This window comes from Alosa alosa, chromosome 5 (assembly GCF_017589495.1).
Source record: "Alosa alosa isolate M-15738 ecotype Scorff River chromosome 5, AALO_Geno_1.1, whole genome shotgun sequence".
Classification (NCBI taxonomy): Eukaryota; Metazoa; Chordata; class Actinopteri; order Clupeiformes; family Clupeidae; genus Alosa; species Alosa alosa.
The window spans coordinates 1109831-1134494 of record NC_063193.1 but is presented as its reverse complement, the minus strand read 5'-3'; the positions used below and the strand labels follow the sequence as shown (position 1 = coordinate 1134494).

Genomic DNA, 24664 nt, shown 5'->3' with positions numbered 1-24664 from the left:
GCCTAGCCCTACAGTGGGCGTTGCTTTTAAATGGCCACTTCAGTCGAGCATTACGCGGCGTGAAGCTGCGTGAAACTTTAGTACCACTTTCAGTCACTGTGCGTCGCCTGCCACTGTACATCGCTCTGTCAGTAGCCTGCCTGCCGCCCCTTCTGAAAAAGCAGGAGGCTACCGTTAAACATAATTGTTGCCGAGAGGAATCCCAGCCTACGAATTCAATAACAAAATAAATCATGCATAATTAAACATTACCTCGATTTAGGCTACTTGGGTATGCCTTAAGGCTTGACTACACGGTGGTAACGAAAATCGAAATCTGCTTTTGTTAGCCTACCGGAGCCGCTCCACAAAACGAAAAAATATCTTAATTTGCTGTCTAGGCTACGTTATTGTCAGTGTTGGGGGTAACGCAACTACGGAAATCAAAACAGTGTCTTGTGTGATAATTGAGCCAGTAAATAACTGTTCAGAAGTAATCTGTAGCCTTGGGTACAGGCAGAAAACAATGTTGTTGGCGATTTAATACTATCTAGCGACGTTTTTAACAGGCTACGCAATAGAGGCTTAGACAACTATGACCACGTTTTGGTTTCGTAAATTAATTTGCCCTACTTCTTGACTGCAATGTAGTCAATTGACTGCTTGACATGTCATTTTTATTTTTCTGTACAATAAACAAATACATCTGCTTTATGCCGCAGAATTACATTCATATTTGGAACTTACATAGTCCAATGCATCGTTACACTACATTAGTGTTTCCCAAAACCATAGTAGCAACGAACGTTCGCAACCACTATCGTAAAGTTGTGTAGTTACAACTACACCTCTCGACCTGTGGTAGAACACTCTAAGAAATGGAAGTACCAGTGTGTACCTAAGTCGGTACAAATGCTTGTCGCTGGGGCAGTACCCTTTTGAAGTACAATACTGTACCCATGAATGCAGGTACATTTGTGTACCCTAGCCATCTGTACCCATCAAGGTACACTTGTGTACCTGCAATGACTAAAATGTACCTGTATATATCATTATCACATAGTACCCTTAAAAGGTACTATTCTGTACTTTAAGGGTACAACCCCAGTGAAAATTTAAGGTGGTATAACTAAAATATATGCACAACCAATAAGTACATTTAAATGTTTATTCTGGGGGGATATTACACACAATACTTCACATGAATACAGGTACAATAAATGTTAACATGTTCATATTAAAAACACATTCATATCAAAACATCAAAGTATCTTATATCCATATCAATATACATATTCACGTAAAACATGTTATGACTCAATGTTATGACTCAATGTAAGTGTAAATAATAAAACACTTTGGTTTACAATATTTTGCCTGAGTAGCCACATTGTGTTTATACGCAGAAGGAAAAAAAATATATTAATTTGCACGATAGCACTAATAACACCTTTATATGATCTATAAAATACCAATATTTGAGTTAGTAATTACTCCAACAAACCTTGTATGCTTTCAAGTTCATGTTAATACTCGTGTATGAGTGATGAAAATACAGTATCTGCTTGCCATAACCATTACACGTTGCAAAATTAACAAAGTCCTTGCAGTAACTTAGTAGCTATGATCTTAGATCTCATTCACAGTGCATACACCATAGAATTGAGTGAACGATATGTGTGATGTAATGAGTCATATAGCAACATTTTAGAGTAGTATCTCAGAACACAATGTGCAAGCCTTTGGGAAATATTAGCAAGCCTGTAAAAATGTACAATATATTGTTACAATATTCATTACCTCACCAATAAATCAATCAATCAGAAAATACACTCCAATCCTTCCAATCATGAGGCGAGCCATTAAAAAGGCAAGAGTCTCAAAAGGCACCAAAGTTCAATTTCAAAAACTGGCAGAAATCCAACATATTCTTCAGGAGAGTGTGCTAAGTAAAGGTCAACAGCAGTGGAGGCTGCTGTTTTCCCCCTCTTCAACTTCTGTTCCTCTGCATATATCCACTTTGACCTAGACTGGAACCTTACTTGAGCTACAGGACGTACACATATTTTCAATAGCAGTGGTAGCCTCACCAATGACAGCAGGGGTTTTACATCTGTTGGAAGCAAAATGCAAACACAAACCTCAGAATAAGATTTTTTTCAACCACACAAATAAATAGCCTCAGACAGATTGTGTAAAATACCTTGTCTAATACATGTATGTAACTATATCAATCTGCTCACCTGGCATAGATCAGCGCTGAGTCATTACAAGTTCCATGGACCGGCTGACTCTCCCAAACTTCTCCTTACTCCTTTTCACCGGATCTTCATGAACGAAAGCTGCGTAATCCACTATGTGTTTGAGAGACAAATGCCATGCAATAGAATAATATAATTAAACAAAATGACACAACAATGAAATAGCACAAAGATAATCTTAACCAATATATAAATTGCTATTGGACAAAAAAAAAAATCTGAAAGTTGTCTGTATTATTATAATTTGCATAATTTATTATGCAATACTTTTCTATATGTATTTAACATCAATAAGAAAAATACCATTACAAAAAACCCACAAAGTTGGGTAACTTACATAGCCATTAGATCCTTTAGGAAAGGTAAGCTTACTTCCAAGTGGCCATATTCTGCCTTGGTGGGTATCTGTGAGAAGGATTAACGTTAGATTTACGTTAGACCATTATCAAGTTCTGAGTAACTTTATAACATTATAGAATGGTTCTGAGTTGCTCCCTCTAGCTTCTAACTAGATAAGCAATGACAAACAGGATGTTCTGGTGAACATGGGCAACTCAACTAATTCATTTTCACCTAAACAAAATGACAGTGTTGACAGTGATCATGCTTACTGCATGTATGCACATACCAGGCTTCTTTCACCTGCACTACCGTTGATATTAAACCAGCCTTTCAGGGAAGTTAGCAAGTATGTATGGCTAACAGTGCTAGGATATGCTCATATATCTATGGGCTAAGCTAGTTAGGATAATGATTGCTAGTGAAAGTTGGCTTCCACAAAAACGTAACATTGACATAGATACACATGCATTATTGAAGGAGTTTGAACTCCATTTAAAAATATCTGAATTCATAGCTAACCTAGGCTAAGTTTCTAGCGAATGCTAATGTTAGCCTTTAAGCCAACAATCTGACTCCATTACTGTAACAGTAGGCTATTTACAAATTACAAACCGAATTTCGATAAATTGCAACTACACCTTACCTCTGAATAGCTTTGCCTCCTCTTCCACAAAGATTATTCCATCCTGCACATGTGTTTTCTCACACCAAGCTCCTCACTGAAAGTTGCTCCATGTCTTGGTGTGTGAAATGAACAAAGTTAAGGGAATAAAAAATAAAAAATAACGGTTGCTCCCGTCCCGAATCTCCTCCCCCAACAACTTTTGAGTGACTGGCCATGTATTTTTTGTACACTTAGGTACAAATATGGTCCCTTTGCGAAAAGGTACATTAATGATCCAGGAACGGTACATATTAGTACTTTAGGGGCTCAATTTTGTTCCCTTTAAGGTACAGGGTCAAAAGTTGTACCTAAAAGAACAAAAATGTACCCCAACCGTACCCCTATTTTTGAGAGTGAATGCTAGTAGAAGCATAGTTCCAGGGATCTTCATGTCAAAGACGTCACTGACGCCAGTTATTTGTTTGCAAATTAATAATTATAAATATATTTAGGTGTCTAATTGATATTTACAATTCTAACCACCATACATCCATATTTTAAATTGCCCAAGGCAGAAAATACATAAATTAAAAGTCAATTTGCAGCCATGTGCACGTAAGTAAAAGTCACACACCTGCAGATAATAATAAGGTGGTGCACTGCAAAAACTGCTTATCTAACAAAATCTAACCAAGTGTTATTAATTTTATATCAAGATAAAAAAAAATAGTTGGTATTGTTTTTAGTATAAAGACACTTACCTAGCACTTTCTCATCAAATCATTTGACTTAAAATAAGTCAAACGTTTCTTAAATTAAGACATCTCATCCTGAAAACAAGCAAATTTGTCTGCCAGTGCGTTAAGCAAATTTGTCCTAAAAACAAGCAAATTTGTCTGCCAGTGCGTTGAGCAAATTTGTCTTGATAAGACTCCTTAAAATAAGTCAAAGTCTTCTTAAATTAAGTCAAAATGATCTTTCGAGAGAGTGCTAGGTAAGTCTTTTCATACTAAAAGCAATACCAAATAGATTTTTTGATCTTAATATAAGATTATCAACACTTGGTTAGATTTCATTTTTTGTAGTGTGCGCACTTTTTGACGAGTCAGCTGAGAATATGTAGCCTTTGATTTTCATGGAGGGGGGGTCCTTGTTAGTTTACGCAAACCAAGCCAAGAAGGCTGATTCTGATTTTGATATGATCTGCACAAAAGATAAACTTAGGTAAACAACGATGTCAATATTGTTGTCAAAATCTTAACCCAGATTCGAACTCTTGGACAGGGGACTGGTAACTGCTGTGCAACGGCAGCTGTCATCTGCCGGCCTTAACGCGATGCGCCACAGAAGTATGTGCAGGTGCCCATTTACGTGCTACTAAACGTCATTAACCACCTTAGTCCAGACTACTGAAGTTTGGAAACTATCATGGTCCAAACTTACAGTACTATGTAAGTACGACAGTTTTGGGAAACAGTCGGAACTTACATGTTGGTAAGTTGAACGATGCATGTTAGTAAAAAGCTAACCTCTGTAGTTGTACGGGAAACGCACCCCAGATCAGCTTGTAGGCCATTAGCAATCTGTTTATTTTATTTTATGAAGCCTACACAGTAGATCACATGCCACATTCTCACTTTCAATAGACAGATGCAATAGCCATTGGTCAAGTATTGAGTATAAAGCAATTAAGATGGTACCCTATACAAAAAGTACTTCATACTATCATAAAAATTCGTTAAAACAAATAGCATTTTGCAACTTGACAAAACAATGGATTAAATAATATAAGGCACAGGAGAAAACGTGTACATCCATTGGCCCGTGGGGAGATCACATGCCAGTTGCCTCTCCCTTCAGTGCTATGACTCGTTCGGCTGTGAGCTTGTTTCGCCAAAAAAAAACTATTGTAGATATCAATGCGTCTTTGTTCATGGGTTTGGCCTCACAGCAGAGGCTTAGACAACTATGACCCACGCCTTAATACCACCCGAGGCCCCTTGGCTATATGTTTTTTAAGCCCCCCCGCCCGCAAATAATTATGATTAAATGATACCCGGCCCGCGATCTGACCCGACACATAGCGTGCGCTTTTGGTTAACATGCAGTGTAGCCTATCATTATTCAGCCTATGTAAAACCTTTACATAAACAGGAACAGAAAGCCCTCGAATCACGTCAGCCTACCCATGGCATCGCTTATCAAAAAGGCTAGCCTACTGCACGAAAACAAGTGTTGAACTTTTACAGCACTGGCTGTAGGCTAAGTTAAAAGATGGGTACACATATGGACGTTTAAAAGCTTTTCAAAAGTGCATGCGTTTGTCGTGTCGGGGGGTTCCCCAGGAGTTTTTTGAAATTTTGTCTACTTAACACACCAGTTTAATGCAGTTTGGGAGGGACAGAAATACTTTTAGCCTACAGAACAAGCTGGCTCATGTGACGTGAACATGGCTACCTTATGCATTATCACTACACTACATGGAGACATATCTCACGTTAACAATGGAGAAAACATAGACTATTATATGTGCGAATGGGTTAGCACACAAATTTCTTTGCGCCACAGCCCATGTTATGCGTTCACTCCAATGAGACAAGTGAAATACATGTTTTTAAAGCCGTTTCATTTCCAGGCTATTTGCTACTATATTTACCTGCTATGGCTTCGGTTTTCATGGACAGTTACAGGAATCCACGTCATTCGTTTATCGTTGCTTCAATCCTACCCACGTTATCTCCAGAGTTTGTATGATAAGTTTGTGAGTCAGTTTCAGCCTCTCCTCTAGCTCCTCGCCCGTTGGGATTTATTATGTTTTGTTACATTTTGCTACACTTTAGAATTGGAGAAGACAAAGGGGGCCTCTGCATGGATGTAATTGTAGAGCAGTACGATGTGCTCAATTATTTAGGATAGCTCCAGAGTAGGCTACAGAGTGACGCCGCGAATACGGACACGCCGTTTATTATTATTGATTATCATTATTATTATTAGGAGGCCCCTCATTGGTCGAGGCCCCTGGGCTGAAGCCCAGGTAAGCCCCTGCATTAAGGCGCCAGTGCCCCTGCCCCCCAGCCAACGTGAATCGGGCGGTCAGTTAATAGGCCTATCGTGAAGATTTGTATTGCCATTTAAGGCCAAGCCTCACCAAGTAGCCCGTTTGTTTACAACTAACATTACATTTAATTAAACTGCTTATAGGCTATGCTGAAATAGTTTCAACATTTTGAATATCAGTGTCGGGTGAATTAGGAAATGCCTTATGGCTGAAAGCTGCTTGGGATCCCCCCTGTCAAGCAATAACCATACAAAAAGTTAAAAACAGATGACATGATGCGCGTCACTGACATAATGAGCAAATAATATAGCCTAGATATTCCAATATATTCGAATACATGTGTTTATTTTAGGGGATATTGAACGTCATTTTTTGAGCAATTTTTACAGCCCTAGTCCACTGTAGGCTACGCCAATCGTCTATTAACACCTTCCACCTAACCCCGGTGAGTGGGGGTCGCTATAATGCGTGTGAAATAGCACCATTGAGTAGCCTATGCGAAATAGCCTTAAAATCGTTCCGGTGTTGTGTGACTTCTGGTTTCTCCACCTACTGCACGTGCATGCGCTGCAGCAGTTGTCAGACATTCACAAACAAGTTATTTTAAGCGGTTTGAAGTCGCTTTTCATACGCCATGGCGCGGCGGCATTATTACAGCCACTTTCGGACAAAAGACATGTAAAAATATATGTTTTGAAAACTAGCATTAAACTGGATTCGATCCCCATAAAAGCAACACACACGTGACTCTCTCCATCCTGATTCCCTACTCTTTGAGCCAACTAATATGTTACGCGAATCAATTAACTATTGTAGGCTACCATTAATTAATAACGTAGGCAACACCCAGGTAACATGTTGTCCAGGCTATCTGAAACAAGGGGTTGCCTCTCATCTACAACAACTGGTTACCTTGGGCTGCTACAGTCGTCAGTGCACTGTGCACAGTAGGCCTATGCTACTCTTTGTGGTTGATCAAGTAAAAATAGATGTAAGATGTATTTGGTGATGACGTTATTGTAGGCCTAGTAGACCTAAACTCTGAGAAATTAAATGGTACGAGAAACGATCTACATAGCGCACCAGACCGCGATGATTCAAGGGTTGAATGAAGGGAGTTCGCAAAAAATAGTGTATTTTTCAAGTCAATAAACATTCTTAATATTCAAATGTCTTTGTCAGGGAACATCTGACTTTTAAAAACCATAGGCCTGAAAATGGACTAGGTCCGAAACGTCTGTTGCTCCAGTTTTAGCCTCTGACTTCTTTTGTAACTTTTCGGCTACAATACACATTTTTCCACACAAGCCTTGTGTGCGCCTCCTTGTTTCATTACCTTAAGTGATCACTACTTTTTGGGAGCCGACGCACCAAGCAATACACGGGTCAAAAGTGTAGGCGCAGGCGCCGACCTTGCTGGTTTTTCCCAATTCACTTTTCACATGTTTTTTTTTTAATAGGAATATTATCGGTTATCTTATTGATAACAGCCACAACAGACCGATAAATACACTGCAAAAACTGCTTATCTAACAAAATCTAACCAAGTGTTATTAATCTTATATCAAGATAAAAAAAAAAAAATAGTTGGTATTGTTTTCAGTATAAAGAGACTTACCTAGCGCTTTCTTGTGAAATCATTTGATTTAATTTAAAAAAAAAAAAAAAAAAAAAATTGACTTATTTTAAGACATCTCATCTTGAAAACAAGCAAATTTGTCTGCCAGTGCGTTAAACAAATTTGTCCTAAAAACAAGCAAATTTGTATGGCAGTGCGTTGAGCAAATTTGTCTTGATAAGACTCCTTAAAATAAGTTAAAGCCTTCTTAAATTTAGTCAAAATGATCTTTTGAGAGGGCGCTAGGTAAGTCTTCATACTAAAAACAATACCAAATAGATTTTTTAATCTTAATATAAGATCAATAACACTTGGTTAGAATTCTTTTTTTGCAGTGTACCGGTTATTGCTACAGTAAGGTACGATTTGTAGGATTGTTACCGAACGTTCTGTAGGCCAAAATCAAAACACTGGTGAACGTTCTCAATAATACCAGACGCGAGCCTCTTCTGGGTTGCCAGATGTAATGAAGACTTAGCTAATAACGTTAGTTGACCTGCAGCTGCTTTAACGTTTCTCCAACCATGACCCAGCTACACATTACGGAAGCAGTGAAAACAAAAAATACCTCTCTAACCAACGTAACATATTTAGCTGAAGTTAGCGATGCAGATGAAGTTTAGCCTAGGCTACCTGTTGTGGAGAAATATGGCCAGCTCTGCGTCAGACTTGATATTCTTCGTTTGACGAAGACGTCACCATCTCAGGAAGCTCCTCCGATGTCCACTTAATTTGTTTATTGTTTTAATTTTGGAAATTTGCCTGCCTCTCGTAGGCGTTCATGACTACAACTGCCAGCTGTTGACAGTTGGCCTTTGCTAATTTGGCAACCCAAATAGGAGGACGCGCTAGCCCATTATTAATACGCTATTCTAGAATTAATCGTTCAAAACATAAACGAAAATTCCAAGAGAGTCCGCCCCGTAACTCATTTTTTTTCATGGGTTTTACGGGGTTTTACGGGTTAGAGTAATGTTGTCAAATAAGCCATTACTTCAATTCATCGTGTTTCCTTACTCTCTGACAACATATGGTGATCATTTTTGGAATGGTTACAGTTTATTTTCCATTATTTCCTATATACTAGACCTTTAAACTTCCTTATCAGTGCATCTCTACAACCAACATGAATAGCCTAGCAACCAGTATACAGTAGCAGCTTCTTTAATTAGCATAGCAACCACCATGTATTTCTTGGTAACACCTTAGTAACTATCTCTACATTATCTGATTTCACTATACATGATATTTTATATCACCATTTTTGCATTTTTATTCACTGGTAAGTTAATTCCTTGAAATTGCATTTCTAGTTATTGTTATTATTATTATTATTAGTAGTAGTATTATATGTGCATGTGGGACACCTAACCTTTTCAGAGCAAATTTGATCTGGATATATGCTATATTTTCAGATATATGGATGGCTTGAAGAGCCTAGTGAACCGCTATCATTCACTGATGGATTGTCTGAATGATGCAGAGTTTTATCTACTGTCAGAACAAATCCATGAGCTCCGGAGGGTAATGCGTGCTGGATTCAAACGATTGAATTGGAATGCCCTGGGTAGTTACATTTTAGTTTGACCATACTATCTTATTCTCGGTATGCATTATATTTTAAAAAAGAATTCTGGTGATGTTTCACATAGATCTTTGTTTCTTGAGGTCAGTAGGCTAGAGGCATAGTTGATAATAACTGACAGTTGGAATAGTTGAACAGTTAAATAGTTGGATAGTTTAAATGGTTAAATTATTTAATAGGGAATTATTGTAGTGGAGACTTTTATTTTGAAACAGTTGTGGGCAGAGGAAACAGTTGAACAGGATCTGTAGTCTTAAGAGAGCCAGATTGTATGCTTAAAGCCTGAGACAGACAGTTGCTGGAGGTGGCCGGAACACTTGGCATAGGATTCTAAGTGCCCTATTGTGATGCCATAATCGCCAATGTTAAGTCTATGGGGACATTTGTAATAGTTTTTAATTAATAGTTCAAAAAGTATAAAAGTTACAAATATGAAAAATACATTCCACACCTGAGTACTATCAGTAGAAAACCCCCTGAAAACAATCAGTTCTACCTATCTTGAATTACTGCAGCCAACAGCTTGAGCTGCTAGGTAAACAGTGCTGCATTGGGGGCATGAACATAAGGACTCATGAACCCCAGAGTGTACCACTGTAGCTGCCTGGCAGCTCCAGCTGTTTTTTTGTACTGAGTACTCTGTGACCTCGAGAAAGAGATCTATGTGAAAAATCACTAGAACTCTTCTTTAAGTTTGAAAAGCCAGAAAATGACATCATGAAGTCATGTCATCTTGTATTGGACATTTGTGTCATTTTATTTAACACATTCATTGCATTGTGGTGTTTTACAGTTATCTATTTTTCTCCCAGGTATCTCTGAATTTATTAATCGTGGCTCCCAAGCGACCTCCAAATTTGAGTCACTTGTAAACCAAATTCAGAAAAATGAAAGGGACATAGATGCAAAACTCCTCTCCATGGAGACAGCAAACCTCTTCAAATTCCCAGCCCCAGACAAAACTGGAGATCTACCAGGTTGAATATTTTAATTCAATATTCTTTCAGGAACTAGGGTAATAGGTGTTTTATATCCTCTCTGTATTGTGAATGTTATTTAATTGCATGCCATTGCTATTTGATTATTATTAGTATTATTTATTTATTTAGGTGCTTTTGACACTTTTAGAATCAACACATGATTGCGTCATGTTTGGGGCCTGAAGGCAGAAAATTGTTGGTTCTACTGTAATGTGACCGTCATTTAAAATGCAGGACTTTCTCAATCTTATAAGGAGGGAAAGTAATCTCATCACCCTCTACTATTTTGCGTTCCTAGAGCTCAGCGGAGTTGAAGGGATTCTACATAGATCGTTTTTTAGAAATACAGTGGGTCCCAGTTAAGTTTGGACGGGTTCCTTCATGAATCACGCACCCCATTTTCTCAGCAGAAATGGCACAAACAGCAGTTGACACAAACAACCACAAGGTGTCACTTGGAAGTTCTGCCACTACTATTTTTGATGCGACTTGATTTAACTGCTTCCATGACGCAGTGAGCCATTACCAAACATATATGATAATACAATAGCGTGAGTTTATATATCTTATACCCTATTTGTCACGGTTACTTATAGATTTGATAGTGTAACGATAAGCGCATGAGACTTTCAGCGGGGGCACGGGAACTTAAATTGATCACGGTAGTTTAAGCTTACACTTAAACAGACAAAACATTCTAATATGAAAATGTAGATGCAATTGTTGTAAAATGGTGCAGCTCCTTTAAGAAAGCCCCGTGCGCAGGGATGGAAAGAGAGAAAGCGAGAGTGGATGTGTGTTGGAACTGAGATGCGTGTGGAAAAAGTAGACGTGCTGTTGAGACTGGAGCGAGTCATATTCAAAATAATGCAAAAAATAAATCCGCAGATAAAACCAATTATCCTCATTCATTGCAACCGCAGCATGCCTGCTTGCCGACGTTCAAACGACAACAAAAAAGATATCAAAGCAACAAGAGGGTTGAGTCTGAATGACACGGAGTTCAGACTCAAATTGCTCCTCATAACCATCTATAAAAAAAGTGTTTTTTCTTTTCTTTTTGAGCACGTCCGAATCCCAGGACATAACGCACTGGACCTTATAATAGGCTCGTCACAGGAGAGACTGGGCTCTCCCTTCTATGAATTGAAAAAGACGTTATGCTACCTGCAAACTGGCCTATAATTTCATTGCTGAGCTTGCGGCAAAGCAAGACAATGTTTTTTCAGAGTCAGGATATGGCGAGTCAGTGTCATTTATTTGTCCAATGTTAGCCTACAGACCAGTTTCCATAGTGCACATCTTATCAACAGTTTGAATGTCGTGTGTGTTTCTGCTCATTGACAAATACTGTTCAGCACAATGATTCATGCCCAATTAATTTCCCCTGTTAAAGTGTTCGCCTTTGTTACACTATTTGGTTTCGTGATGTAGCCTATGATAAACACCATATGGCCAAATATGTGACTCAGCTAATGTTATAGGCTATACAATTTCCCCTCTTAAAGACAAGCTGGTGTAGCTTATTAGACTAGTCTACTAAAATGCACCGACGGTAGCCTTGGCTATGTGTAAAGTAAGCTATCGCATGATTTCATGCACATAAGTTCATGCATCTGTCAAGTTCGCACAGGGCCTCGCACCCCCTTGTGACGGCCCTGCAGCTCCTCCTAAGACAGCGAGGAAAAAGTTACGCAATAAACCCGGGAAAAGTTGACAGGTTTGTTTCGGTCCCGGTGATTATTTGTGAAATTGTGCAAACGACAGCCTTTTTTCAAGGCATTTCAAGGAAGGTGTCGTAGCATGCAAGCTCCCAAATTGACCCAGTAGCCTACAGAAGGCATCAATAAATTGTTGGGACTGGGGAGGGTCATGCGTTTTTTCTCAATCACTTTGGAGGGTCATAGAAAAATGTCTTGCTGGCGAGGGAGGGTCACGTCTTTTTTGACTAACGCTCCCAAAACTCCTCCGGTAGCCCCTTAAATATATAACAAACAGTCCCTAATTGATTATAGCCTGTAGGCCTACACCAGCAATTGTTGAACATTTACCTGTACAGGACATTGACAGTAGCCCAGCCTAAAAAGCATATGTTGCAAAAGACATCAAAAGAAGCAAATTAATCAGAAATAAATAATGTAATCTGCATCGCTTTATTTAACAAACTGCAAGTTCGCTGTGAGGCCAAACCCAAGAGCAGAGCCTATCTGTTAAGTCACTCGATAGCAAGGTTGTGCACATTTCGAATTGCAATTCTGCTTCCTGTTTGCTACCTCAATTGAAATGCAAGTGAAATTCAAGAATTTAATTGGAATTTAAGACCCAGTTTCAATTCAATTCTGGAATTTTGCACAAGCCTGCTCGATAGGCTAAATGGTAACGAGCTGTGTGTGCCTGGAAAGACAATAGAAGATGCTTTCTGAATAGCACAGCGAAGACGGCTCTGGTCATCCCATACCCTCCCCCCACTTCCTGTAGCCTACCATTATGACTTGTTGCCGTTTTGGGACATTAAGCTTTTTCACGTTAAGCCCCCCTCCTCCACCCCCTTCTTTCACAAGCAGTGGGGGAGCGCGGGGCACAAAGTAACACTTTTTGGTAGACAAAGGAGGGTTCTCCGCGCTTCTGTCGTTTGGCGACAATCCGGTGCAACCAGGCCAGGACAGATATTTTAGAGAGAAGGAGAGACGCCGGTGCAGCTCAGATGTCTTCTTAATTTTCTTTATTCTTTAGTAAAAGCTGCAGAACATTATTAAACTTTGACTAAAGTTTCGATGTGTCGATGTTTTTGACTAACGAACATCGAAACGTTAGTCAAAGTTTAATAATGATCTGCACCTTTTCCTAAAGAATAAAGAAAATTAAGAAGACATCTAAGCTGCACCGGCATCTCTCCTTCTCTCTAACACTTTTTGGCTTTGGCTAAATATTTCTAAAATCATTTGAGTTTCACTAGTCACATGTTTTAACAAGGAACACTTGTTATTAAACTAATAACAGACGTGTGTCGAAAATTGACTTTATTTTCCATACGGAGAAATAACATATGCAGAGTTTAACCAAGGTCAATCTTGCCAAAAAAGCCATCAAACCTGAAAACACATGAGGCAAAAGTGCAAAACATCACAAAACTAACTAAACTAACATGCGCATATTTTTGTATTGCAATCATTGTAGCCTACAGTTGTAACAGCGCGTAACAGTCGTTTTACTCCCCGAATGCGCTCATTATAAAGAACGTTTAACGTGTCCCAAACACAGCTATCAACTAATCACCAAACGTCTTATAAACAAGTATTGCCAGGAGCAACACCTTGCAAAAATAGGCCTTTATATGGCTCTGGTCAGGCCTAGATTCGAACTCAGAACTGCCTGAAAGTTGCAGACCTGTTCTGGAAATACACGCATTAACCCACTCGACCGTCAGACAACGCTATCTGCTTCGAGTAGGCCTATTGGGTAGGACTGTAGCCTACACTGGTTGCTGTGGCACAGTCTTGAGTGACCAAATTCGTTTTCCTTTGTCATATGAATGCTGTCATTTTGTTAACATTACTGTTAAGGAGATGCTGTAGGCAAAGGCTATATTTAACCTCGTTAGTGTGGTAAAACAAATCAGAACTATTCACGAGGTTTCTGGGCAGCATATTTATGTTCTGTTAGCAAGCAAACTTTTCATGACTGCCGACAAAGTAGCCTACTGCCAGCTGACGAAGCTCTCATTTTAAAACATTACTGAGACAGGCACTGTACAATCAAGTCATCTTGCCACTGAATCCAAAACTATGTTTAACATTTTGTACAAAGCTTAAAGGCTACAGTGGACTAGCATGTTGCAGGGGCTGCTAAAAACACAGAGAAACGCACTGAAAACTCGGCCAATCACAGCCCTTGCTGTCGAATGCTCCGTGACCGTGGAACGCCACAGCGGACTATGCTGCCCCCAAGCGGCTGCAGTTGTACTTACATTTCACCCAGCTGCGTGAATCACCTTGATGGTGAATGAAGTGTCAATTCTTAACTGGGACCCACTGTATTATATCTCGGTCCACATCGGAAGGTTAGTTGATCACAAATTTTGTCCTTCAATGTGAGGATGCAAAACAATTTTGGTGTCTTTTGACCCCTAAGGGGCGCTGCAATTAGCCTAGGCGTTTTGGCGTTTTGGACGTTGCATTAATGCATGTAACTTTTGACCTGTATGCCGGATTTTCAAAAATTAGGTACTGTACTGCTTGAATCCTTGGATCAAGCCAATTTCAACGCATTACGTCAATTTCCGCCAGGAACGGTATCGGCCATATTTTGGATTTTAGCGAAAGCAAAAATACATTTTCATGGGTTACACATTTTGTCAGATATTCATGAAACTTGACGTAGATGATCTTCAGACCATGGGTTACAAAAGTTACCAGAAGGTTTTTTGATTTTCAAAAGTGTTTTCAAATCAGCTGCGAAGCTGTCAAACAGTAAGTAACGTCATATCTCAGCAACGCTTTTACGATAAGAGTTGACATTTCCCATCATTTTGTGGCTTAGCTCCACATCCTAACCTCAAACTAGTTACTGCATGATATGTATAAAACCAGAATTTCATGGCTTTTAATCATATTGTTGTTTTGTAAAGATTGAGTGAGAGTTTCACTCCAATAACGCAATAACAGAGTTAACGAATAATTAATCTACTGTTGGTGTATCCTCAACATTTTGTTCAAATTAATGAATTAAGCTTATTGCCTTTCTAAAGTTTCCTGTCAGAGGAATTGACATCTCTCTGTGTAGGCGTCATGCTTCATATTCAAAGTCTGTGGATTTTAAGCAGTTTTATAGAGTTGACAAGAACTTTGAGATGGACCAAAATTATATATATTTTTAAACTTAAATCTTGTATAATACAGAAAATAGACATTGTATATAACTGTTACTGTATAACAGTTAGTAAATTAATCTCCAAAAAGTAGATCGTTGGACTTGATAACATCATGTTTAGTCAAGTTGAATGCATGACTCTGTAGTCGGAGACAGTAAATAATATGGGGTGTAGAAGTAATTGAATTAATATTTTGTCGATAAATTAGGTCTACAATAAATATAGGACATTGTTATTGGTGAAAAGGTGTTTTATTAGCATTTTGTTCAAAATGAATTCCATAAAGATTTATTTTTTTGATAATAACTGAATCATGGAGACGGGAAATGTAGCCTGAATTACAGTGGGCAGTGCTTCGACTTGGCCAGCTTCACTCGCGGTCCGCGCGTAGGATCACGCGGTATCACGCGACTTTACGACTTTAATTTGTATTTTCCCAGTGAGACGCTGCAACAACCCAAACAACCGGTAGATGGCTCAAGTGAGCAGGGTGTCTCGTAAAAAGAAATAGAGCCTGGAAAACCCTACACAGACTTCACTACAGACTTTAGCAGACTGGTTTAGAAATAATTTAATAGCCAGAAATATGCCTGCCCTGCCCTAATAAAGAAATATTTGGTTAACTGCGAGTGAATCCCGTTTGCAGCCAGAGAAGAAACGCGAGGACAAATTAAACATTCTGGTTTTCTCCGAGTGCCATGATGATAGACAGACATCATTTGGACAAAATATAGAGCATATTAACCTCCGTTGCTCAGCCAAATGCCTTCCTGTTACGTCCTGTTATCACGGAGTTACAGGCGATAAACGATTTTTGATGGTTACAAGTTTACTTCATTAGTGGTTTATTTTTTTGATAATTAAAGAGTGTTTTTCATTTAAAGGTTTGACTTCGTGCTTATTCAGTAGAGCATTTAGTACTCTTCCCAATCCCAGACGTTCACATTGCATGTTTGTTTGTAATGGATGCAACCACGAGATAGGCTACGTGTTTGACGGCAATGAGTTGTTAACAGACATGAACCAAGACATATAGCCCAGCATTATTGGAATTTTGAGTGCTTCAGTCAAAAGTTGCATGACCCTCCCTTGCCTGCTAGAAATTGTTCAATGACCCTCCGACAGAATTGTTAAAAAAGACATGACCCTCCCCTGCCAATTGTCGCTGTCTTCGCCAGCTGCTTTGGCGCCAGCCCACACACTGTGATAACGTTCTTAAATCAATCTTTCCCGTGAGCTTGCATGCTACCAGTCCTTCCTTTTCAAATGTGTTGCGCCTGTTTGCACAATTTCACAAATAATCATGTATGATTAATAATATGACAAATAATCCCTGTGCACGGGGACTGAAACAATATATGCCAACTTTTTCTGTGTTTCTCACGTATTTTAACTTCCCCCCCACTGTCTTGCCGTTTTAATGTTTTCCCGTAGAATATCCCATATTTTAATACTCTCATAACAGCCCTGCCATCGGGCCTATCTCTGTGTTGCCCTGTTGCTACCCCTTGCCCTTCCAACGAAACAGATGTCTTCAAATCATCGGTTACCTTGCTTGAAGGCGAACTTAGAGTGATGTTAACCTATTTAAGTTTAACGGCGTGATTGTCGTGAGAGCACAATTCATTGGCGCTTGCATGTTCGGCCTTATGTCACACCTGAGGCTACTCTACTTCCCCTGTTTGTATGTTCACTCCAAGTTGGCCTACCATAACTTACCAACTCTGCACTGTAGACCCTAACTGGCTATTTAGATTTTTCTGTGAAATAAGCAAATGTATTTGTTCAACTTTATGAAGCAGAGTTACGCAGTAGGCTACTTGGAACATAACACATTTGACAAAGGACAGATGTATGTTATAGTGACAAAATATTAACTTAGTGTTACGATGTCTTTGTCATGGGGAAGTTTTTTTCCCCATGCATTTATTCTAGGCTACTGTCAGTGACTGCCGTGAGAGAACCGGGTTCTGTGTTTCGTTCATGTCAGTGACTGACGCGAGAGAAGCGGGGTCTACAGGAGCTTCCAATCGTGAGGAAGCAATTTTGCATTGTAGGCATAACTAACATGCAATAACGCCACCAACAACAACCAAAACTAGGCTACTCATTGTCAACATGTAAATTAAATGTAACATTATTGTGAATCAAATTAAAATGTTCTCTTTTGCAAACGTAGGCATAGGCATAGTAACAGATTCATTTAATAATGTTACAAAGATACTACACCAATCCGTATGTTTCATTAGGCTACTAGGCTATTTGTTTTGCCTTACTCTTGATTCATTTAGGCTAGGCCTTTTTATTCAGTTATTCATCATCTTCTGTCCTTGTCTAGCGCACGCATTTTCAGACCTGTCACCTGCCACTCATCGTAAGGGAGGTGTTTGGAATCATTCCCGCGTTACAATCATCAGCCAATCAAGGTGGTCACTTCAGTCAAGCTCGTGCATGAGTAATAACGTCATCCATAGCAACGAAGACTAACTCACTCTTAGACTGTTAGTCAAAGATTCTAGAGCGCTCAGCTCCAGAATCTGTTCAGGAGTTGTCATTTTCCCTTACTAAGAGTAGCCTAGGTCTGAAAGGCTGATACCAGTTAGGCCTACGTTCAACAGTAACATAAGTGTAATGAGCTATTCATTGTCGAAGGTGCATGGTGAAGTGAAATTCTTACTTTGGAAAACAAACATTTGCCAATATTATTGGATAGGGAATAGGCCTACTTGTTTATTTTTTACGCAGCCTACAATGGCCAGTTCAGACAAAGCGGAAATTACTAAAACATTTGTATGGTTATATTGCTTGACTTAAATCCCAGAGAGTAGTCTAGGCTACCGCACCCCATAGTGATGGGCCTCGCGGTCTTACGCGTTCAGTGTGGGGTATAAACAAGCTGAGAATTTAGCGGTGTCACGTCTGCCTGTCACAGACATGGGGAGCTGAAGCTTGGGATACAGTTACTACAGTAACAGTATTTTATTTAGCTTCTTATGGAATACATTTTTTTTCACTTTTATAAAGGCTTTGTTTGAATGCTGTTGGAACAAATAGTAGTTGATTATAAAGGCAACTTTCTGTGTGTTCTGTGTGGCAATATTCTGTGTGTTCTGGACTGCAGGTAACTTATTAAGCCAGTGGTTCTCAAACGTTTTCTTTCATTCCCCACTTTGATCAAGGAGGCATTGACTGATGATAGTGGAGATAACGTGTTATCCCGAGGCCTTTGTAAGTCAGCATCTCCCGACGGTAGTCTACCCTATTAAAAATATAAGTTTTCGATGTCCCAAACGGAGAGCCATACTTTATTGTTTTAACAATCTCTATGCTACTCACCAAAATGTAGGCATGGGAACATGATGAAGTATCCAACTGTCGTGTGCTAAATTATTGTGATTACGAGCCAGTGGTTTTCAAACATTATTGCTTGACTCGGGCATCTATGCAACAGACTCATATCGTCCTCGCATTCGCAAAATGAGGACATACAGACTGCTCAGATAACAGGTGTACCTCCAGTTATGCACGGTTTTAGTCAAGTCATTTAAATGTGCTGGTGAAACAGTTGTGTACTCTGCACACAATTCTGCGGCATAAAGCAGATGTATTTGTTTATTGTACAGAAAAATAAAAATGACATGTCAAGCAGTCAATTGACTACATTGCAGTCAAGAAATAGGGCAAATTAATTTATCTAAACCAAAACGTGGGTCATAGTCGCCTAAGCCTCTATTATGAGAGCCTGTTAAAAAACGCCGCCAGATAGTATTAAATCGGCAACAACATTGTTTTCTGCAGAAGCCTACACAAGGCTACAGATTAATTCTGAACAGTTATTTCTCTACTGGCTCAATTATCACACCACTGTTTTGATTTTAGGGGAAGGCAAGCTACCCCAACACTGACAATAATGTAGACAGCAAATTTCGATTTTCGCTACCACCGTGTAGTCAAGCCTTAAGACATACCCAAGTAGCCTAAATCAAGGTAATGTTTAATTATGCATGATTTATTTTGTTATTGAAAGCTGGGATTACTCTCAGCAAGTCTCCTGTTTTTTCAGTAGGGGGTGCAGGCAGAGCTTTATGTACAGTGGCAGAGCGACGACAGTGGCTAAAAAGTGGTACTAAAGTTTCACGAGCTTCATCACCGTGTATGCGCCGACTGAAGTGGTCATTTGAAAGCGATGCCCACTGTATAGAATGACCCATGTATATAAATATCCTTCTTTTTAGTACGATTACTGTAATGGATACTTGTCTATGCTGACTATTTCTGATAAATAAAAAATAAGTTCTAAACGTATGGTATGGTAACGTATGGTTCGCATGAAATAGTTACATTTGTAATTTTCATATTTGATATGTTTTCTTTCCTTTTTGCAGCTAAATGTGGGTTTATGAGATTAGCTGATTATCACATTCTGTTTTTATTTGCATTTTACACAATGTCCCAACTTTTTCTGTGTTGGGGTTGTAAAAGATATTGTGAAATTATATTCTGGCTGTACAGCTTTCCTGTATGGTTTGGCTGCCAGGGCTACACCTCTCTGCAGTGTAATTTACCATTTGTATGGGTAACTGTTTCGGTTTATTTTAGGGGTAAAGGAGTTCTTTGAGAAAATCGAAAGAGAGAGGGTCAAGGATGTGAATCTGCTCGGCAGGAGATATACAGCCATAGGCCCTCTACTTACTAAGATGGAGAGTCTCATTATGCAGACCAATAGTGGTAAGGCTAGGCGCATGGCCCAGTATTACACATATTGGGAGCGTAAGGTCTTCAACTCCCTAATCAAGATGGTGCTCTGGTAAGTTCAGTAAGGATTCATTTAATTTCATGCTTCTTTTTTTTGCACAGACTGGTGCTACACTGCAAAAAACTGCTTATCTAACAAAATCTAACCAAGTGTTATTAATCTTATATCAAGATAAAAAAAAATAGTTGGTATTGTTTTCAGTATAAAGAGACTTTCTTGTGAAATCATTTGACTTAATTTAAAAAAAAAAAAGACATCTCATCTTGAAAACAAGCAAATTTGTCTGCCAGTGCATTGAGCAAATTTGTCTTGATAAGACTCCTTAAAATAAGTTAAAGTCTTCTTAAATTAAGTCAAAATGATCTTTTGAGAGGACGCTAGGTAAGTCTTTTCATACTTAAAACAATACCAAATAGATTTTTTAATCTTAATATAAGATCAATAGCATTTGGTTAGAATTCATTTTTTGCAGTGTATAGAGGTCGCAAATTTATAGCATTGATGTCTCTAAAAACAATCATCTCATTAATGTCTCTAAAAACAAGTTCATCACAGTTCATTAAATGGGATTGGGATTGTGTGTGTGTGTGTGTTTGTGTGTTGGGGGTGGGGGGGTGTAAAAACAATCTAACCAAGATTATTAATCTTATCAAGACAACAACTAGTTTGTATTGTTTTCAGTATAAAGAGACTTACCTAGCGCTTTCTCGTGACATCATTTGACTTAATTTAAGAAAAGTTTGACTTATTTTAAGACATTTCATCCTGAAAACAAGCAATTTTTTCTGCCAGTGCGTTAAGCAAATTTGTCCTAAAAGCTAAGCTAATATTTTGTCAATTGCATTTGCATTTTCAGCTCTTAACAAAACCGTTCACGTTCAAACGAGCATTTTATTTCATTCGTCATTTCTGGCTGGCTGGATAAAGCAGGCATGGGGACGAGACTGAAACGTTCATAGCAATTATGCCGGAATTGCTTCAAGGCAAACACTGAAGTGTAGCTTAATGCAGCTAGTGGTCTGTAAATAATTTTCTTCCCATAAAAACTCTCGATGTTGCAATGTGTTTAGGCTAGCCTATTTCATTTTCTAAGCATTCTGGGCCAGATGTACGTACATTTGCGAACGTAGCGTTATCAGCGCCATGGACACACTGCAGATTGCGAACGCTGTCAGACCCAAGTTTCCGTCGTATTTATCAATCATTCAATCCTTAGTGTAAATTGCGCCTTTCTTCCTTTTTTTCTCCGCCCATAAACGCAATTTTACTTAACGCCCACAACTGAATGGCAGCCTACATACAAGCGCTGTTGAATGAAGTTAACTGATGAAACATTAAAAAGAATCAAACGTTTAGCTATCATGAAATAATACCATACATGATAAGATGTAAACAAGCAGGGAGATAATAAAGATCAGTAGTTCTACTCAAACTACTTGTGCACGTAGGCTATGGAAGATTGGTCAAATCTAGCAAGTAGGAAAGTTTAAGTGAATGACGTGAAAGTGAAAGTAAGACATTCAAAAGGAGTTTTTCCCAGGCTAGGGGGTAATGGGAACTATAATGGGAATATACTGAGATGATATAATGGGAATATACTATAACTGGGAAGGCTTGCTTTTAGGACAAATTTGCTACATAGCTATCTACCATATTGCCTTCCCGTATTTTTTAGGAAGCTTCTCCAACACACATCCCCAACATACTTACAGCACACTGCACCCCCCCCCCCCCCCCCCCCAATACACAGCACATTGTCTCATGAGGAAGCTTCTCCAACACACATATTGCACACTGCCCTCTCCCCACATACACAGCACACTATCCCATCTCCCTTGTCATCCCCCCCAACACACACACCAAGACCCCTGGCAGTTGGGTTAGCCCCTTGAGCCGTGGATCTGCCTTGGTAAGTGAGTTTTTCCTTGCCCCTGTTGCTCTTGGTGCTCCTTGTTGGTGCCCCCCCAATCCCAATCCTCCCCCACCTTTCTTATGCAGCCCTTGCCACTTAATCTACTAAACCCCACAAATAGGCTGACACCAGACATAATTTCACTGCATTTCTTACTTCCAGTAACTATATGCATGTGACAATAAACTCCTTGTATCCTTGTATCCTATCATGACATTCCAAAGTGCATCGTCACTCGTCAAAAGCTTATTCAAATTTAGTAGGATGTCCAGTCCACATTGGGAGGGGTTTCGTTATCAAACATCGAGTGCATGGCGCAACAAGGTGTTCCTAGGTTTTTTAATCAGTCATATGGGTGTGTTTGGGGCGTAACATCATTTAAACCAATGAGAATGACATCTGTCATTCCCTTTAACGGCGCAAAGCGCAATATGTCAAATAAATGCATCGGTATTTTGGCATTCAACGCCGCATTTGAAGGAGGCTGCTTGCGAGACTGTATGGAATTCCACTAAACCATGCTTTACTAAAACCTAGCATAGCCTTCACGCATTTGCACTCGTCTATTATTTGAACTCATTGGCAAAGTGAAACTAACTTCACCAAGGTGTCAGTCAACGACAAGACAGTTATATGCAATTACTTTCACTATTGACTGACAATGGGTTACCATCGAAAACATAGGCTGAAAAAAGCAACACTTACCCAAATATTGCTCAAATGACTGAACAAAACCACTTATATCTTGCTTATATCTCGTGACAGTGCATCTTCAGCTGTGCTCCATACGTGCCTCTCGCCACTCCCCTAATCACTTTTAACTGTCATTACCAATTTGCAAATGATGGTAAATTACTACTCATCATGAGATGTACAGTATTTCGTAATATCTTTATTCTAATTATGTTTCCCATTGTAATAGTGCAATTTGTAATGTTTTGCATGGACGTGCGCTGGTGTGCGTTCATGAATGATAGAAGGATGGTGCGTGCACCTGCCAATATGACTGTTGACAATGCCCTCTTAAAATGACATATAAACAACTCGCCATAGACTTCTTTGCTCTTCACAACTTAGGTTGTGAATTGCCACACCCCTGGGCGCATTGTTTAAAAAATAAATGTGCAAAATACCGAATTAAACTTTGCTTGGCCCCCTCATTGCTGCTTGAAGCTATATTTTAAGAAGAATTTGACTTATTTTAAGATGTCTCATCCTGAAAACAAGCAAATTTGTCTGCTGGTGCATTAATGGGTACACGTACCCTACATCATACCCTCTGACTCTCCACAAGGCTGTGTGCTATTTCCTCTGCTTTTTTTCATCTACACTAATGACTTGATATCTCACAACCACTCAGTCAAATGTTCAAATATGCAGATGACACCTTAATTTAAGAAGAGTTTGACTTATTTTAAGGAGTCTTATCAACACAAATTTGCTTGTTTTCAGGAGGAGACATCTTAAAATAAGTCAAACTCTTATTAAATTAAGTCAAATGATTTTTTTATGCGAAAAAGGCTAGGTAAGTCTCGTATTGAAAACAACATCAACTAGATTTTTTGATCTTGATATAAGATTAATAACACTTGGTTAGATTTTCTAACTCTAAAAATAGTTTTAGAGGAGTGGAATTGAATTGGAGACCAAGCTGACTTTTGACTGTATTCTCATGGAGTTGTCCTGTTTTTTAACTAACCAGACGATTTCAGTTCTCCTTTGTGTTTGCAGTTTCCAGTGTTGTGATGCATCACTCAAACACCTCTAGCCATAAAATTGTCTTAATACAGAATATGAGGTTTTGCAGGAAAAAAAGATCATATGATGTACAGTTCTCCCATTTTTCCTCCAGGAATATACAGATGTTCAACACAGCTTTACTTGGTGACACACCTTTATTCCAAATTGAAACAATACTCTCTGCCCCAGAGATTATGCTTCATCCTAAAAGCAATGAAATATATAAACTGATTATGCAGTGTGTCCGAGACTGTGTGGAAAGCACTAAGGTAACAGCTCTGTATGTGCATTGATTCATTGTAGGAGGACCACTAAGTGAAATAGCATAATGGTGGTGCATGCATGTGTTTTATTAACTTTCTAGAGTCTGGACCTTTGGTTGAAGTTTAATCCACTTCTATGCTTCACTTTTCAGAGGTTTACACGCTGGATGCATGGAACATGCATTGAATGTCCTCCCCAGCGTGTAGAGGGTGAGGATGAGCCTGCGATCTTCAGTTTCTACAACGAAATTTGCCAGCACCCACAGGTGACTGAGCGTGCTATAGCTGTCTCACAGAGTGCCCAGCGCCTTCTTAACTCTGTGGGCCGTTACCTCAACCGCTGGAAACGCTACCGTCCTCTTTGGAAATTGGACAAAGCCATCGTCATGGAGAAGTTTGCTGCCAAACGCCCCTCATGTGTTATGTATGATGAGAAACTGCAGTTTTACACCCGCATAAGCAAAGAGGTGACACAGCAACCATTTGTGAAAGATGAACACATTGTGCGGCTTAACCTTGAGCCATTGGCACATGCTGTACGGGAGAATTCCCAAGCCTGGGTCACTTCACTTGGTAGATTACTCAATGAGTCTGTCAGGGAGGACCTCCATAGCCTGCGCAACAATCTGTTGGTATGTTAGTGTACCCATTTGTTTTTAAGTTAATTCTATTTCTTGGAAAATTTTGAAAATGTTG

The 24664-nt window shown here is 39.2% G+C and overlaps 1 protein-coding gene across 2 annotated transcripts in view; it reads left to right on the top strand.

The window, feature by feature from the left end:
* The window catches only part of dnah10 (dynein axonemal heavy chain 10), a 344245-nt gene that overhangs the window by 90910 nt on the left and 228671 nt on the right, over positions 1 to 24664 (top strand). For both annotated transcript variants that reach the window (XM_048242756.1, XM_048242755.1), the window contains 5 exons: positions 9278 to 9429; positions 10260 to 10424; positions 19897 to 20104; positions 23818 to 23974; positions 24121 to 24600. In XM_048242756.1, the coding sequence (XP_048098713.1) occupies positions 9278 to 9429; positions 10260 to 10424; positions 19897 to 20104; positions 23818 to 23974; positions 24121 to 24600 (1162 nt within the window). The remainder of the gene's footprint in view (positions 1 to 9277; positions 9430 to 10259; positions 10425 to 19896; positions 20105 to 23817; positions 23975 to 24120; positions 24601 to 24664) is intronic.